The sequence below is a fragment of the Lathamus discolor genome, chromosome 22 (genome assembly GCF_037157495.1).
Source record: "Lathamus discolor isolate bLatDis1 chromosome 22, bLatDis1.hap1, whole genome shotgun sequence".
Taxonomy (NCBI): Eukaryota; Metazoa; Chordata; class Aves; order Psittaciformes; family Psittacidae; genus Lathamus; species Lathamus discolor.
Window position 1 is genome coordinate 3,612,452 of NC_088905.1, and position 18,207 is coordinate 3,630,658.

Consider the following 18,207-nt stretch of genomic DNA (forward strand, 5'->3'; position numbering starts at 1 on the left):
CAAACTTTAATTCATCAGCATGGGAGAAAGAGTGCTTCTGACCTTCCAAGTCATTTACAAGCTGATATTCCACCATCACAGCTGTCTGTGGCTACTCTCAAAGATACTCTGGAGACCCCATTCCTCACCTGCCTCATCTCCAGGGGTCTGGAAGGCAGTAAATAGTACAATGCATCTTTCCTTCCCTGCTACAGTCCACATAATAGAAAAGACCTTTCTACTTCACATACAAGTCTTTCAGTGACTCATTATGGGTTTATTTATGCTCATTATGGAATGAGCATAAATAAACTCATAGGAATCACGGGATATCTCACATTGTAAGGGGTCCGTAAGTATGATCGAGTCCAACCTCCCTGTTCCTCACAGTACTACCTAAAACTAAATCATTTGACTAAGGGCATCATCCAGATGCTCCTTGAACTCTGACAGGTTTGGTGTTGTGACCAGCCTGGGGAGCCTGTTCCAGTGACTGACCACCCCCTCTGTGAAGAGCCTTTTCCTAATGTCCAATGATGCTTTATGGAAAGGATGTGGGAATGGAGCTACCCCCGGACCTCTGACATCGTAATATGAAGTCAAAACGTATTGTACTCTTGAATTAAAGTCCTTGACATGAAAAACCATTTTGCTTTGTGTATCTAATTACCATTCTTGACTGGTGGTAGTTGAAGCAGAGCTTTTAAATGTCAGGCAGTTGGCAGGGTTTGTTCGGGGGTTTGGGCTTTGTGGTGTTTCTTTGTTTTCCACAAGATGCTCAGTTGCAGTAATTGTGTTATGCAGTCAGAAAAGCCTGGCTCAGAGGAAGGTAATTATTGGTGTGTATATTTTAGTAATAACAATTAGAGAGCCAGGGAACAAAAATGAGACAGGAGAAAGAACATATTACTAAAATGCTCACGTACTTGGGAAGGAAACTACAGCTTGTTGCTTTACTGGAATACAATTGTGTCTAGTATCTCCCAAACACCTAAGTCTGGTGGTACAACCGGTGTACATTTCTACAGGCAATATTGAGGCAATTAATGGAAATGAAAGAAGAAATAGGCAGTGATTTTTGCTGTAGTACTACGTGCATGGAAGCTGTTAACTCTTTTTGTGATTTGAGGTTCTTAAGAGAAAGACCCATCGGAGAGGAAAACTAAAGCACAGTTCTTTGGTGGTGGTGTTATAGCAATACCTTGCTATCTTAATGAGGAACACAGTGGGCTCAGTTCTACTCAGGTCTGAACTAAAAGGCAGTTCCAGCCCCACGTTGCTTAAGACATAACAGAGCAGGTGGGTAAAAGAGCAGACAGGTACATCAGGAGAAGGAGTGAGCTTAGTGCAGGCAGAAGATGACATCCATCTGGCCAAAAGCATCAGCTTGAAGAGGTGGGCTGGCAGGGCAATAGGTTGGCCTGGGAAAGGTTAAAGCAGTGGCTACAGTGACCTTGCATAGGTATGTCTGATCATTTGTAGATTTCTGGACTTACTTACACTATAAATGTCTCTTCTGGAATATTCTGTGCTGGCCACTATATGACAGGCTCCTGAATTAGATTGGCATTGATTTCTCCTGGCGTGGTAGTTTCTATCCCTAAGAAACCAGTAACCTGAGCAGACAAGTTTCTGGAGCTCCAGCTATTGCCTTTGACTTGAGGGGGCTTTAGATCTACCTGCCCATGCCGGTGCTGCCGTCAGAAAGCTGCTCCCTGTAACACACTGCCAAAAGCACACTGCTTCTAAAGCTGACAACTTCTGCTGTCATCAGCTTGGGCCCCTTGCAGTTTAAGGGGATCTCAGACAAGATGCAATGATAGCAAGTAAAGGGTGAACGCATGCCTATAGAAAGGCAGATACACCACCAACTTAGTACATCCTTTCCTAAACAATTTACACTTGCAGTGAACAGTTGCTGCCTGGAAATGGCAGTAGGCGACATGAGCTTTGTGTTTGCAGTCCTGAAGTACCACAGGCACCTTGTAGATGAGAAGCTCCATATATCAAATGTAACTTACCATTATGCTCCAAGCTGCTTGGAAGATTACTTGGACAAAAGGAGGTGGAGGCATAGCAGAGAAGACAGAATTACAAAATCATATGGCAAGAGAAACCTAGCATGACCGTGCAAGACGCCCTAAGCTTGGACAATCAGCCAACACAAGGGGACAAATAAAGCTTGCAGGCTTCTAGCCCTGCTGGAATAACAGAACATTTCTGAATAAAGACAGAATTTCTTCCCCAGGATTTTTCGGAGCCACGTTTCTCTAAAGCAGTCAAGGAATTTGCTGTACTGTGTGCTTTGGATGGAAAGGAAAGCTTGGAGGCACTTAGTGAATGCTGAGGCACAAGACCAGACCTAAATCTAGCTCAGATCTGGGAAAGATAAAGCAGCATACTGGTTTTATTTCTGTCACGGTGATGCTATAGGGATTGCAATCAGGACTGTTTTACAAAGAGCGGGATGCACAAAGCTCTGGCCCTAAGGAGAGTTCTGCCTCGCCAGGCAAAAGCTGGAAGGAGAAAGGGAGATAAGGGGAGATGCTTTGGGGAGAAAATCAAGTCAGTAGCACGGAGGCAGGTGTTTCAGTGCATTGGATCTCATTGCTTCTGACATGTGGGCAGGCAGCAGATAAAAGCTGAATGCAGACTTTAAACAAGACAGTCCAAGATAGGTATGATTTAGACAAACCTTTGCTTCCCCAAAACTATTTTATCCCCCAAACTATACATATTAAAGATTAACGTCAAGCTAAAGCAGAGAAAAGTGGCATAAACTCTCACTAGACAGAAGCAGCAGTAACGTTAGGGGAAAGAACTAAGCTAGACACAGGAGGTAAACAAGAAAGAAGCAGGAAGGACGAAAACTGAAGTAGGCACTCATTTTGTATAGATTTGTTTCAGCAATAGGTAAAAATCAAACTCCCTGAGGCTAAAAAATAGCACTGACCTCTGTACGTGGTCAGACTTTATCAGATCATCCAGGCAATAAATTGAATCAGGAAACTCTTCTTGACTTACATAGAAATAAACCTTTAACAGCTTCTCTATGTAATTAAGCAGCTTTCAGGCCTGCAGCTGCACACAAAATCTAGCAGCCCAAATCTTCATCTGTTGTAAATTAGAAAGCACCTTTGTTTTTAACAAACCTGTCTTGATCTATGCAAAAGCATGGATCTTGCCTACCCAGCTTTAGCCTATGCTTAAGTGATTTAGGAACATGGTGGAAAAGTACCTATGAATCCCAAGATGGAAAATTTTAGGCACTTCTAATTCTTGGATAGCTCACTGTTAAAATGCATATGATATCAACAGGCAGATCTATCTTGTTTGAAAGAGTCATCTCATTTTGCCCAACACTTTAACTCACAGTTTGAACACTTGTTAAATGACTTGGGTAATTTTCAGCTTTACTTCATTTATCTAGTACATATAGATCTTCCCATCAACATGTTACCCCTAGGTTTAAACACCCTTTTACTTTTCCTAAACAGCTTCATTTGTAAGTACATCATCAGTACTGAACATACACTGCTCCCTTCCAAAACTCAGACCAAATGTAGCAGTGTCCTCCAAGGTCCCTACTCCCAATGCAAACTGATTGTCTTCAATATACGAGCAATTGCACCCCAACAGTAGCTATGCTGGTTTTCTTCTTTTTAAGCACTCAAGTTTGCAATTTATCTTCCATTCAGCTGTGCTATAAGCTTCAGGCTGTCCAAATCTTAAAAGACAAAAGAATGAGTCTACTTCTAGCTTCAAGTTTAATAGACAACATTTCATATCGCTTGCCTTTGGGTGGGTTTTCTTTCTTACCCAAGCAGAAGCTAAACCCTGAGAAATGATTTCTCAAAGCAATACTTTTCACTTCTTTCTGAAGAGGTAAATAACTAATCACATCAAAGCCTAGAGCACATCGGAGAAGTTATTCCACACCTGGTCCCAGACAGGTTGTCTGCATGGTCTGGCACTGAGCTAAGCAGATTAACGATGGCACTTTATTAAATGGCAAGCAATGGGATGTGGGCTTCTTTATGACATGCTAATAATGAAAATACTATGCTGGCCAAAAGCCAGGATTAAAGGCTCTGATTTGAGCAAATATAAGAAAGGGCCAGAAGCATAGAAACAGCTCAGCAGATGGGCATTGCCTGGAGCCCTCCCTTGAGGACCTTCTCATGCTAGTGAGTATAATTTACAACACAAAGCATAGGATCTTGCTATGATACAGCCCTACTCCAGAAGGACTGCAGTCCAGGTAAATAACAGAAGGGACAGAAAAGCATCTTTTCCTCTGCTTCACAGTTAGAGAAGATACACTTGGAAATGTTGCAGTAGAAACAAGGACCACATCCAGGACACGTGTTCTTTTCCACTGCCTGAACTCAGAGACCTCCCCAGGTTTTATTTTTCACTCTGGTGCATCAGTTTTTCTATGAAACGTTAGGGAAACCACCTCCTGTCTGGCACCTCTGCTTCCCTCCACTTCAAAATGATGCCCTCTAACAAGGGTATTACTCATAGATGAGTTGGTACTTTGAGTACAGTGTTAATGACTGACACTATGAATATAAATTAATTCTATTGTGCATTTAAGAGCTTGGAACAAGCCACAGGTATGGAGATGCCATATGTATCAGTAGAAACAAAACCCTGGGCAGAGTTCATCTCAGACTGATTTTCCTATTGATCGAGTGAAATAGAGTTGCCTCATCCTTAGACGTCTAAAATAAGTCTGCTGAATCATGGTCTTTAAGGGTCTTTAGTAACAAAATACTTCCTTTATTCATTTAGACTTCACTCTCTTCCAACATCCTTTGTTACTTAGGGAAAGGCCACGGTACAACCTGACACGCAGGTCCCTGCAGGGCTCAGTGTCAGCTCGAAATCTCCAAGCAGCCTTCAAAACCAAGGGTTACATCTACAGAGTGAGTAGCACAGGTGCCAAGAAAATGTGGAGAAAAGGAAGCAGGGCACTGACAAATCACCTCTTGTTTCTGCAACTGGAAAGTTTCTCAAAATCAGTTGGAATTTTCATCTCTCTCCCCCCTCACCTTGCGATTTCCTCTTATGGGGTCGTTTGTTCTAAAACAAAGACTGCAAATGATGCAGTAGCTGGAATTGCCATGAGTATGCATGGTCAGCGTGCCTTGTTTCCCCTTATTTTCTCCATGTTCAGTTTGCCTGGCAGGCAATTCTCATTTTACATCACAAGAATCACTTGTCAGCCTGTAAACAAGTGCTTGTTAGCTGGCTTCCACCTTCTGATCCCTGCAGGAACTGGTGGTCAGCATGGAAAGAACAAACACTTAAACCACCACTTGCGATGAAACGGAGTGCTCTTGCTTTCTGAGCAATACGGGACTGGCAGGGGATTACGGTAATGGCAAGGGTACTGCCTGCTACATCAGCAGAGCGGTAAAGTTACTGCTGCTCCTTGACAGCGTGGAGCTGAGCACTGCAACGGGGGACGGATGCCTTGAGGGATGCTGGAGTCAAGCCCCCCCTAACACTGCGTGCAACTGTAAGCTACCAAAATGCTAGTGGGGAAATAACGGGAGAAAAGCGATGGATTTCCAGGCACAGAGTCCTCTCCCTGCATGAAGAGAGGAGCTGGCTGTGATGTGCTGTGAATTTCCAGATGCTCAGAGGAGCTGTGCTGCCTTCTAGAGACTCAAGAGGTGAGTGAGGACTGGGGCAGGCACAGGAATCCAGGGCATGCTCTTCCCCAGACCATCTGCCACAGGCTGAGTACCATCTAGTTGGTTTTGAGCATGAATATCTCTGTCAGTGCTTTCTGCTGCATCTCTTTGACTTCCCAGGAAGTTTTGCTTCATGTGCTTAAAAATCAAATGTGATAATTTCTTAATTTTCTAGTCCACCATCAACCCTACAATAAGCACAGCTGTAATGGTTGGAAATGCTCAATGCTAGAGTCACTTTTCACTGACGTGCTTAGTAAAATCTGTCCTTTTCTTTCTCGGAATAATTCTTCAGCTCGCTCCATCTCGAGGGAAAGGGAACATCAGATCCAATTCTGTTTCACTGCAAATTCCCACAGTGCAATACCTTTTCATCTCCCCTCCCCCGTCTGCCCTGCTTGGGAGCTGGGAATTTCAGGGATTCAGTTTTCAATGCCTTTGCCTACCGGAAAGTTGAGGTTTGAGGTTCAGCAATGTGACAGTTGTTGCTGCTTTATTTGTGTAAAGTGCCGTCTGAGGGACTCATCTGAAAGACCGAGTATTAGGACATTTCGAGTCTCACCTTATCTCAGATTTAAGACTACTCAGGGGTAGTCTTAGTGGTGGTTTTTCACATGTCTGGTGAATATCTGGGATGGGAATACTATATTCACATCTAGATGGGCTTCTCAGCCCACAGTTGTGGCTTTCCCTTTGTGTCCCCGGTGTCTCAGTTCCCAGGCTTATCCTCACTTTTCCATCTGATCTACCTTTTCTCCATATTTAGTCAGCTAAGGCTGAGCGTGGCTTCCAGATACTCTGAAACGTGTCACTCAGTAGGAAACTTGCTCCTTGTAACATCTTCTGCTCGGCAGGAATTGCTTTTCCCTATAGATCTCTAAAATGGCCAGTTTAGCTGCAGTAATGAGCAGTGCAGTGGGGAAAGGAGTCACTTAATAAAGAAACTGCAGACTAAATTCTGGACTCCTAAATCTGCTTCACAGTTTGTAAGCCCTGAATTGTGTCCCGCAGGTTTCTGTCTCTCCTAGAACTGGTCTCTGCAGGTGAACTGATAATTAGGATTGACTGCTATCCCTAAAGGAGAAGGGGCTGCTGCTGGGAATGTGGTGAGAAAATTCAGGCAATAAAATTGACATTGGGCTTAGTTGTTCTTCAACAATACTGGGCTGAAAAAGGTTGGTTCAGCTAGCTGGAGCCAGCCCGAGAAGGCTCCCTAAAATAGCCTCCCGCTCTATTCTTATATGGGAACCATAGCAGTAAGTGACTGTTGCTTCTGGGAATCACATTGTTTGTGTCTTTGTTTCCTTCAGGGGGGTGATGATCTGCATCTTTGACACAGCAAACTTCACTCTCCCCTTCAGAGCAAGCCAGAAGCTGACATAAACTTTAATTTGCAGCCTGGGACCTCAAGTGACAAGTGCTCTACAGCATGGAGAAGCTTTGATTGATGCTTCAGACCCTGAAGATGGGTAGTGGCAGGTATCTCAAACAACACTGCTGAGCAGACACAGCAGCAGAAGCCTCCACCTAGCCAGGTTCCTAAGCTGATTGTAAGGCAGAATTAGGACTAACACAAGGTAATTAAAAGCATCAGTGATTTCCTCTTGAAACTTTAATTTGAGAGCCTTTGGAATATTTATGTTACTTCAATAGTGAATCTTTCCAATAAGACAGAAATGATTTTAACCTGCCATTCCAATATTTCTTCTCTCATAATCCTGGAAAGTGGGATAAACAGCCTCAGCTTTGTGTAGCCTCACTTCTGCACCTCAATGAAAACGCAAAAGGAGTTCAATTTGACTTGGAAATGGTGGCTATTAACTGTGCTATAATGCTAAAAACTTAGGGAGAAAGGTAGATTTTCTAACATGTTTCTGGATCCTTCTCATCATTCCTGGTGCTGCACTTCTAAGATGTTCTTAAAAACTCTTTTCCCCTGCAAGGCCAAGCAAACGTTGCTTGTGGGACCTTCTGAGAACTGATCTCACCACTCTTTCTACCTGAAAAGGGAGTGAAATACAACAGCCTCGCATGAACATTATCAACCACTCACCATGGCTTTCCTCCCTGGAAACTCCTCCGACTGCTCCAACTGCACCCACCCTGTGGGGCCTGTGAACGTTACAAAGGCCATTTTACTAGGTGTTATTCTAGGGGGGCTGATTGTTTTTGGGGTTTTGGGTAATATTCTGGTGATTCTCTCTGTAGCCTGCCACAGACACCTTCACAGTGTTACCCACTATTATATCATTAACCTGGCTATAGCTGACCTCCTCTTGACTTCCACTGTCCTGCCCTTCTCAGCTACTATGGAGATTTTGGGCTACTGGGTCTTTGGGAGGATCTTCTGCAACATCTGGGCAGCTGTTGATGTCCTTTGCTGCACTGCTTCCATTATGAGCCTCTGCATCATCTCGATAGACAGATACATCGGGGTGAGCTACCCACTGAGATACCCAAGTATAGTGACAGAGAAGAGGGGTCTCCTGGCATTACTGTGTGTTTGGGCATTGTCCCTGGTGATATCGATTGGACCTCTTTTTGGCTGGAAGGAACCAGCACCAGAAGATGAGACCATCTGTCAAATCACTGAGGAGCCTGGCTACGTGTTGTTCTCTGCTCTAGGCTCCTTCTACCTCCCCCTGACTATTATCTTGGTGATGTATTGCCGAGTGTATGTAGTGGCCAAAAGGGAAAACAAAGGTCTCACTTCTGGTCTGAAGACAGAGAGATCTCATTCTGAAGAAGTCACCCTACGGATCCATCGCAAAAATGCTCCTGAAGCAAGCGGATCAGCATCCAACCCCAAGAGTAAGCATCACTTCTCAGTGCGTCTCCTCAAGTTCTCCAGGGAAAAGAAAGCTGCCAAGACCCTGGGAATAGTGGTGGGATGCTTCGTGCTCTGCTGGCTTCCATTTTTTGTAGTAATGCCTCTTGGTAAGTAAAGCAAAACTCTCTGCCTTTTTCAGCACCTTCCATGGAGGGCTGTGTTTGTGCCTGTGTACAATAATACCGATTGGAAAAGCTCTGAGGGAATCATTTGCTATTGCAAAGCTGTCAGAATCAGAACATGCACCTTTACAAAGCAGTGAACGTAAAAAACGAAAGTCTTGAAAGAAACAAAACTTCTCTGGTGAGGAGAAGCACAGAATTCCAAAAATAATGGGAAGGATTTAGTACTCTTTTTCCATATAGAAAACACTCTTTCAGAACTCCAACTGTGATTCTAACCAGCTCTATTATAGGAACAGTATCTTTAGATATGTGTGTGTCTATACGTAAGTTTGCAACCAGTTCTTCGGGTGACATGAATACGTAAAAGGTCAAGATATAAATGCATTCAGGGTCAAAGTGGCTTCGACCCAGACCTCCTGGAGTGCTCAGCACCTAATAATTCCCCCTATAAGGAAAAAAAATGAATTTCCTACCAGGAAATCCACACTGTGAGATCCATATTCCAAAGGAATATACCCAAACACTGTCCTCAACCATCATGCTGAGCGTGAATATTTATGCAGCAGTTGTAATTCTAAAGGGGAAGGAAGTCAGGGATTTGTTCTGCTTTGCTGAAATACAGAATAGTAATTAGGATTTTAATTAAACCTGGCTCAGTCACCTTTAACGCCATTTCAGGATTTAAAAGCAGAATCCTAATTCCACACCTATAGCTGAGTGTGGTGTCTGTGGCACATCCCACCATGGTTTGCTCTGCAACAGCTCTGCTAAATATTAGACTTGGAAACATGGAATCTTAAATCTGTGACTTGCTCAGTTTTCTTATGGAAAGGGCTTATGCTGTACAGGAAAAATGAAGCAAGATTGTGTGGAAGGTTTAGCTAGCACAGAATACTGTGTACAATTAAGACAAAGAAAAACCAGCCTTACCTAAACATGAAAAGAAAGACCTGGGGATTTTCTTGTCCTTTCATCTTATAAAAAGCTGTTCTTTTTCAATTAACCTCTACTGGATTGACCAGGATTACCAGGTTGCTCCACAAAAACCTGTTGCTAATATTGCCATGTGAAACCCCCCAAAATACAGAATCTTTTCTGTTGGTCAATACTGCGAAGTGCCAGAGGATGAGAGGTACATGTTTTGTAAGAGGGAGCTCTGAAAGGCCTGGCTCATGCTGTCCAGGATGTCAGCGTGTTGGAATGCTGGTTGCCAAGATGTCTGAAACATACCCAAAAAGGGTTTGTGAGGACGCATTTAACGCACTTCTTTTCATCTGCAAACGTGGTTGCCCACACAGAGCTGTTGTTATTTGATTTGCATTGGGATTCACAAATTTTCTGGACTCAAGAGTGGGTTTGCATCTTTCTTTGATCCCTTATTAAGGAAGCTTTCTTGAGGTTAGTAGCCCTATCTTTGTGCGGTTATTGGGTTATTTTTAAAGCATCTACATAGTTTTTCAAAACTTATTTTTACTGCTTTTGTTTGAACTATTAAGCAGACAATTGGCGCAAAAGAACACCAGAAAGAACCAAGAGAACACACCTTGAAGCAGGCTGTCCCACCCAGAGCCACACACTCACCCAGACATGATTGCATATGGCACTGTGGGCAACAAGCACTTTGTTGTGCAGAAGACCAGATCAGCTTCACAGCCACGGGGCAGAGCTATAAATGGTCCCATCAGCCAGGCCACTCTCTATGAAGCAAACCTTCTCAAACTATGCTACACAAACCACTTCATACACTGCCAGGTGCTTATCACTATACAGCAAAAGCTCCCAAAACATAGGTTTATGTTACTGTGATCCACAGTATCTTCAACATCCTCACATCTATTAATATCAGCTCTACCCGACAAGAACCACCTTACAAGAAAACACCAGGCTTGTTAAAGCATATAATAAAAGGGGATAGAAACTTCTGAGGAGTAGGTATGGGAAGAGCAAGAGTGATAGAAAGATATCAAGAGGAGAATAAAGGCATGATATCCATATTTCCACCAGCATCTGCCAATAACTTGAGACAATATCTTAATTAAAATTGGTATGTAAAGGTGCCAGTTGCAATCTGTATAAGTAATGCCTTCTTACCTTCTTGGATGGAGTGTCATTCCAGGCAAAGGGTCTGTGCAAAGGCTTTCAGTCAGTCCAGTTGTCCAATACATCTTCTTGTCACTTTGCATTGATGTTTGTGGAGTAAGCCAGGGAATGACAATCCTGTTGCATGAAAATAAGTGAGGTTAATTTGTTTTTTCTCTGCATGCTGGAGCATAAACCCACCCTTTACAAAGCTTCTGTAACGTAACAGTGTCAGAACAGCTGATTTGCCCTCAAAGAAGTCACTTTTTCATTTTGTAATGCACTTTCTCTCCCTCTTTAGAGATAAGCAGGAGATCTGCTCCTAGGATCTTAACAAAGCCTCAGAATCAATTGGGATCTTAACCAGCCCTCAGAAGCAAACTCAGAACTTTGCTTGTTGACCACTTTCTGTGGTGAGCTACCTTAAATCTGTCTGGCTGTAGATGTTGCTCCCTCAGCATAATCATGGCTGGGTTGTCCAGATACTCTGGGAAACAAGGATCTGAATCCCTTGTCTTTCCGTTGCTCATCTGATACTAATATAATAAAACCAAATGAATAAAAGCTGTGACAACCTAATACTCGACTCAGCTTTCATATCAGAAAAGGCCAAACTCCAGCCATGGAGGAAATGTGCAGAGCTAATGTGTAGATTGTTAGTATTTCAGAGAGAAAAAAGAAATAAGGGGGGGGGGAATACACCAAACCCAGACTAAAGCCCCAGCTCATTCTTTGGAGCACAAGTCAGGGAGAAGAAGGATGTTCACACTCCTTGAGTCTGGAGCACAAGTGTGTGCGTTAAGCCATTGAATGAGGAGAAAATAAACCATGAAGATAAACAGCCAAGATATTCCCTTTTTTTTTTGCTAATCACAAGGGGCTTTTTTTCATAAACACAGACTGGAAAGGCTTTGTTGGTCTAGGTTGATAACTCAGCTACACTGAAGCCAATGGCAAAGATCCCACTGACATCCCTGTGGCCAACATTTCTCCACCATTACCAAGCCCTGAAACGTTGTGTCCCACTGACTCATAACACAGCAGAGCAACGGAAGGAATTGGTGATATTTATAGCCATTTACACTGAAAACAAGAGAGAGAAAGTGCAGTCAGTTGGGCTGTGCTTCATGATTCACTTCTGTGGCTGTCCTGCATGCACCACCTGTCAGAGGTTTGTCCTTGTCTTCAGAATATTCCTGCTTTGTGTAGCCACCACTTTCAAATCCCCGGAGTAAATGAACCAAGAATGTAATTTTTCATTCTCAAATGTCATGGCACCATTTAGGATTCGTTGGTGACTGAACGGTGAGGAGGGATCCTCCAACCCAACCCAGCAAAGGTCAGGATTTGTCTTTAATTGGAGACAGAAGGGAGAGAGACTCAGTTTTTGCTGAAGATAATTCCTGTATTGCTAACCCCAAGCATCCCAAAATCACGACAACCACATACTGACAAAGTGGTGAGACAGGCTGAGGCAGACTCACCTTTTTGTTCTCTGAACTTGTTGGATTTTTGGTCTACTTTCTCAAGGAAAGCTCAGATTTTGCTATAAGTGCATGACTGTAAGAGCGAGGCCTTCGGGATGACTATCAACTATCTTAAAAATGTGAGCAATGAGAGATCCAGAATCATTCCACGCAGTAACAGTGTGGGAGCCGGAATGGCAATGACAATGGAGCTGATCTGTAAAACAACATGATTACTTGGTTTTAAATGGGTAACAAAACCTCAGTTTACCTTCCCAGGGGTTTTTATCGGCTTTCTAAATCTGCAGCTGCCCTCAGTGAATCTGGAAATAGTTGCTTGCTGAGATCTTTGCTCTTTCCCAGAAATATCATCCCTTGTCAGTGGTACAATATGAAACAGAGCATAAATTAGGGCTGGGATTAGGAGCACCATTCCCAGACTGACCCATTCCTGTTGTTTGCCCTTTCCACCTCCCACCTGTGTCCAAACACCCGCACCCTCCTGATGCCCCAGAGGTCTGAATTCAGGCCCTTGTGAACTAAAACAAACTCTCTCCTCCTTCTACGTCCATTTACTACGGATCAGGGATGTCCATCACAAAGTCACTCTCATTTTCCCCCTGAATATTCCCCCACAATATTCCAGGCCCTGGGACAGGAACATTTGTGAGTGTTCAAGCCTTGCCAGATGCAGGCTTTTATCCTTGCTCACATCTATGAACCGCTGTTCTGCATTTGTTGCCTTGATTTGATTGTACAAAACCCTGAGGCGTTTCCTACTGTTCCAGGGTTCTTTGATCCCATTTCTTGTTCCCACAGAAAATACTTTCCATAAGGGAGCAGCAGGGTGAGACGTGCTGGGAGAGCATATACGTACAGAGTGCAGCTGTTGAATGTCTGAACCAATACATATGTATTTATAAGAATATACATAAATATAGTTTCCAGAGGGTGGTTTCTGGTTTGACCCAAAACGCAGTGTAGAATGCCAGTCTTATGGAATAAAGTTCAGTGCTAACACTGGGCTTGGGAACACAAAATGCAACACATTCATCAATGTTTGTAGAGCAGACTGCCTCATGAGAGCCAGGGTGCTCCAGTACAGTGTTAACCTCTGTGGGGACATCAGTGCTACTTCCGTGCTTCATTCTCTGGGTCTTTGGGGCAATTACTCTGGAATAGCTGCTGCTCTCTAGCTTGACCCCAGTAAGAAGATCCCAGGACCTGAGTTTTAAGCTTTGCCTCCCTCTAAACCAGACCACTGCTTCCAGTCTGATGGGAGTACAAAGGTGTATTTCCTATATGTCAGAGGCAAGACACGCTAGGATTTTTGTTTCACTTCTGTGCAAGGTTTAAAATGGGCACTTCTCATTCCTAATGACAATTTAAGCCCTGATAACAAAACAAAAGGCACTGCTGTTATCTCCCACCAGCTGTTGACTTCTAGGTATTGCAGGCAGCTACCCATTGCAAGCTCTGAATCCACAGGTGTGACTGCTTTCCAGATTATTGCTGGCCTCTCATCACATATGGATACAGTCCTGATCTCACCCATGTGCCGTACGCCGCTGCCTGCCTTTTCCTAGGCTCTGACTCAATCACCGCATTTGGGCCATACAACATCAAAAGGAGAAAAACAGTAGCAAACCTAAACAGAGCTGCAAGAGATGGATTTTAACACCACTGTGGGTCCATGGGGCACAAAAATGCATTGGATCTGATTCCCATGGTGCTGACAGAGATGCTATAGATTAAACAACACAAGTTTCTGTTGTCTGGCAGCTTCTAAATCCCTCCTTGCTGTCCATCAGTTAAACAACACATGACATTGAGTGCTGGGTTTTATACAACCTATAATCAAGCAGCTCTGTAACTTCTGTCAAATGACAAAGTCAAATTACATCTTTGTGACTGAATTGGCATTTACTCACCAGGAGGTAGATGGAGAACTCACATCTGAAGAAACTCTGAGTTAACAAACAGGAAAACAAATGCTGAAGGATGAGAATGCAGCTCCTGACATTTTCAGGGGTGAGTGATGAAATACGTAATAGCAAAAGATCTCAGGAGGTTAACAGTATATTTTGGTTTACTTAATTTTCATATAACAAGTAACTGAATTGTGCTACTGACACTGGAGAGTCCTCAACCTTTTGAAAACAAAGCAGGGATTCAAGCATCATTTAGACAATCTACAATTCAAAGGCATTCAAAGATCAACTGAAGCTTTCTTTACTGTTCCTCCAGCACAGACTGCAGGGAGCCAACCTAAGATGAAGCCTCTAAACTGTAGTCAGTTTTGCCACTATTTACCAGCTTATTCCTGACAGTGTGCTGGGGAAGGCATTAAGGCCTGCGAATAGGATAAAGAATAAGTTGCTTTACACAGGAAACAGTCTTATACCATATACCTCAGAGAGAGTTCACCACACTGCTTCATTGTAGAATCTCATGGTTAACTATGGGCATTGCTTAAAAACAACCCAAAATCCTATCTTTTGTTTCTACTTTGAACAAATCAGACTCCAGTTCGCCTGGTGCAAAGTTTCAGCACACTCAACAAAACACTTTGTCACCAGGCTTAGCAGCCTTGTTAGAAAACAACTCCCACTTGCTACCAGACACATCAACCACTGGTATTAATCATGACGGCAACATCCCTGAATATTAAAAGCCTAGAAGAAAAGAATACACTCTTAGTATTCCGTGGGGAGGAACATGATTCAGCAAGGACTCAGAGAACATGCAGTTTTCTTACACCCTACCCAATATTTCAGTAGCTCAAGACACAGTGATCATGACTTATGTTGCTCTGGAAGTTGAATAAACTGTTGGCATAAGTAAGAAGAAGGTCCAAATTATTTCTGCTTTGATTTCTAGCTCTGTTACGTGTTGCTTCCATTGACTGTCAGTTCCAGCCTCAGCCCTCCCAAGATGCTACTGGCAGTATTTCTTTCTATTGACATTTGCACTGTTTTATTCATGGGATAACACACAGGTATAATGAAGTCTGTGGACAGAGCTTTAGCTGATGTTGTGAAACATCACAACCAAATGCAAAGCAAAGCAAAACTACTGTCCTAAAGCCCAGCGTACCCACCACTGAAAGAAAGCACTAAAGACAGCGTGTGATGGGGTCTATAGATAGCAACGTTTGTATGCTGTTTAAGCTACTTGGTTTTATGCTGTTAAAGCTATTTGCTTTTCTTCTCACTGTGTGTTGTTCCAAGGCAACAGCTCTCTACTCTGATGAACCAAAAAAGGTTACATCAATAAATTAGCATGCAGATCCCCACCCCAAAAAGAGAGCAAGAGACAGACTCTGACACTGGCTATTTTCTATTTATAACAGACGTTGGCAAGGCACTAGCATTCCATTTAGTGAGACACAAGTTGCAGCAAACAGGAATTGTTATTGTTTACCCATTTTTACACTCAGCCTCGCACAGCTGATTCCCTAAACTGAGATTTGTTCCACCTTTTGCCTTAGCACAGAATGGGGAAGTGGTGGATACGCTGCGGTTAAATGAGGAAGTAAAGAAAAAAAGGAGCAGGATTTGGGTATTTAGAAGTCTTTCGCTGTTTGTCATCTGCCAATGACTTCAGCCAGAATGTTCTTTGAGAAGGCTGTTTAGCTGTTTTTCACTAAAGGAAAGCAGCATTTATTTGCTGCAAAAACCAGTCTAGCTTGTTGTAAGCTAAGGCTGCTCACTCGTGCTTAACTGCAAAACAGCGTTTGCTTTCTTCAGCACAACAGTTTTGGTCTTAAGAACTGGTTGATATTGAAACTAATAGTGAAACTGCTCTACTTAGGTACTCAGAGCAACACAGGAGCAATCACAGGGAGAATGAGACTCATGCTGGATGCCCAGGTTGTAACTGATGTCGAAATAGGAGCTTCCAAGACAAAACCTGTGGCGTGTTGTGCTCTGCCTTGGGGTATTCTGACTCAGTCTCACTTCTCTGCTGCTCCACCACATACCTGGGTCTACAGAGACCTCTGTTCTACCATACACAAGATGGCCTAGGTATTAGGGCAGCTCTCCCCAGCCAGAGATAACTGAAATACCTCTCACCCCACCACATCTATTTCTTCCCAGGCAGCAGCATATCCTCTGTGCCCACCAGCTCCACTCACAGAGCCATGGTAAGCAGACATTGCTTCACATTTCACAGGGAGACTGTGTTCAGCAAAATGAGCGAGTCATAAATCACGCTGCACTATTTGTGTCTCTGGTGCAGGCAATATTTTGATACATTCTCACACAAGCAAAACCAGCCTGGGAATTCCTCACTGGCTTCTACCACTTGACAGCATTTGCTGCACTTGCTGGAGTTTTGGTTGATAAAGATGGAAAGAGAAAGATTCGAGCTGAAGTTCAGCCGCTCTCAGAATTCAATTAGAACACCCTCTGATTGCATTATCAGCTTTTCCTCAGTCAGGGGAGGTCCAACAAGCAGATCAATCTCTGTAAAGCTTAGGAGCTGCTTAGAGATGTAGTTACACTGCAGAGGGTGATAAATGTATCGATGCCCAAAGCTTCCACAGGATTTCTTGCAACATGCACAGGCTTACATTTTCCAGGGGAAAGCAGGAAGACAAGCATTTGTCAGTGCTAAAAGTCCTGCTTGTTATAAACTTGACTATAAATCCAAACCAAGCCAGTTATATTTCCTGAGAAATTCTTTTCCTTCCTGTGCCCAGACTAATCCTGACATTGGCATGATCAAAACACTTCTTTTTTCCCCTTTCTTTTAAAGGAGGCAAGAAACAGCCTTTCCCCTTGACAACGTATGGCAAATATTCTTCTCTTTCTCTGGTTCTAGATTCATTTTGCAAAACTGGTCTTAGAAGTGCTGTTATCACTTGGTCTCTGAAATGGTGTGATTTCCTTGCCATTTGCAACCCCTTTTGATGACCTCTTAGATATGACTGTTATTTGGCTAGCTAATCTTGAATTAGAGAGTCCCAGAGGAAGTAATTTTCCTCTGTGAGTTGTTATCAGTCCTCTCGCCTGCCTCTCTGGCTGTAACTGGGAATACAGTGCCTGTATAATAAATTAGATGAATTGATTTCTGACAGAACATCCATGTAATTGTATGACACTATATTCTGAAAGACTTATTCCTGCAGGAATTGGGTTTTGAGTCATAAATTTTCCAAGCCAGAAGAGATCCTTATTTATTTTTTCCCAGTGTTTCTTTGGTTACCTGCAGTTTCTCACTGCCTCTGCCTTAACACTCTGTGTATTTTCCATTTTAGGTTCTTTCTTTCCTGCAATCAAACCCCCGGACACACTTTTTAAAATAACATTTTGGCTTGGCTATTTAAACAGCTGCATCAACCCCATCATCTATCCCTGCTCCAGTCAGGAGTTTAAGAAAGCCTTCCAAAACGTCCTGAGAGCGCAGTGCCTCCAGAGGAAGCAAGCAACAAAGAAGCAGTCCCCAAGCTTCAACCTCAACCATGCCACTGGCCAAAGCACAGAAAGTGGCAAAGGTGTGGTCCGGATCCCTGTTGGCTCAGGAGAAACCTTCTATAAGATTTCCAAGTCGGATGGGGTCTGTGAATGGAAGATCTTCTCGGCTGTGCAAAGCATGCCTGCCAAAAATGCAGTTTCTAAAGACTGTACTGTTGCCAAAGTGAAAAGTAAAGGTTTCCTCCAGGAATGCTGCTGTACAGGCACTTCAAGGAACCTTGTCCATGAAAACTGTAAAGTGCCAACCATTAAAATACACACCATGTCCCTAAGTGAAAACGGGGAGGACGTCTAAAGGACTGAACATGCCCAGCAGCACAGGCTGCCAACTTGTGTTTCTGCTAATGGGATGTTGCTCTTTTTACTGGGAAGTAGAAGTAAATGCTACAATTGAAAGGATACAGGGGAAAACAAATAGCATATTGTAAAACAGGACCAAATCTTTTGAGGAGTGATGTCTTTGAGTGCTGGTAGCCTGAACGAAGCCCCTTAAAGACAGTGAATGGCTTCAGTGGATGGTGAGCACCCCTCAGTCTTCTGAGA

General features: G+C 43.3%; 1 protein-coding gene across 2 annotated transcripts; it reads left to right on the forward strand.

Moving 5' to 3' along the window:
- Positions 1-7,674: 7,674 nt before the first annotated feature.
- On the forward strand, positions 7,675-17,959 carry ADRA1A (adrenoceptor alpha 1A). Of its 2 annotated transcripts, none has more exons than XM_065659095.1 (2): positions 7,675-8,621; positions 17,448-17,959. In XM_065659095.1, exons 1-2 carry the CDS (start codon positions 7,739-7,741, stop codon positions 17,957-17,959), a joined length of 1,395 nt encoding a protein of 464 aa, XP_065515167.1. In that variant the 5' UTR covers positions 7,675-7,738. The 2 variants fall into 2 exon arrangements, with proteins under 2 accessions (XP_065515167.1, XP_065515168.1); XM_065659096.1 differs by lacking the exon at positions 17,448-17,959 and adding an exon at positions 11,020-11,088.
- The last annotated feature ends 248 nt before the right edge of the window (positions 17,960-18,207 follow it).

Bases quoted from the DNA above. Each gene is read 5' to 3' on its own strand.
- ADRA1A (XM_065659095.1), top strand. From the start codon at position 7,739: ATGGCTTTCCTCCCTGGAAACTCCTCCGACTGCTCCAACTGCACCCAC. The intron at 8,622-17,447 runs GTAAGTAAAGCA...TTTCCATTTTAG, and splicing joins TTTTGTAGTAATGCCTCTTG to GTTCTTTCTTTCCTGCAATC.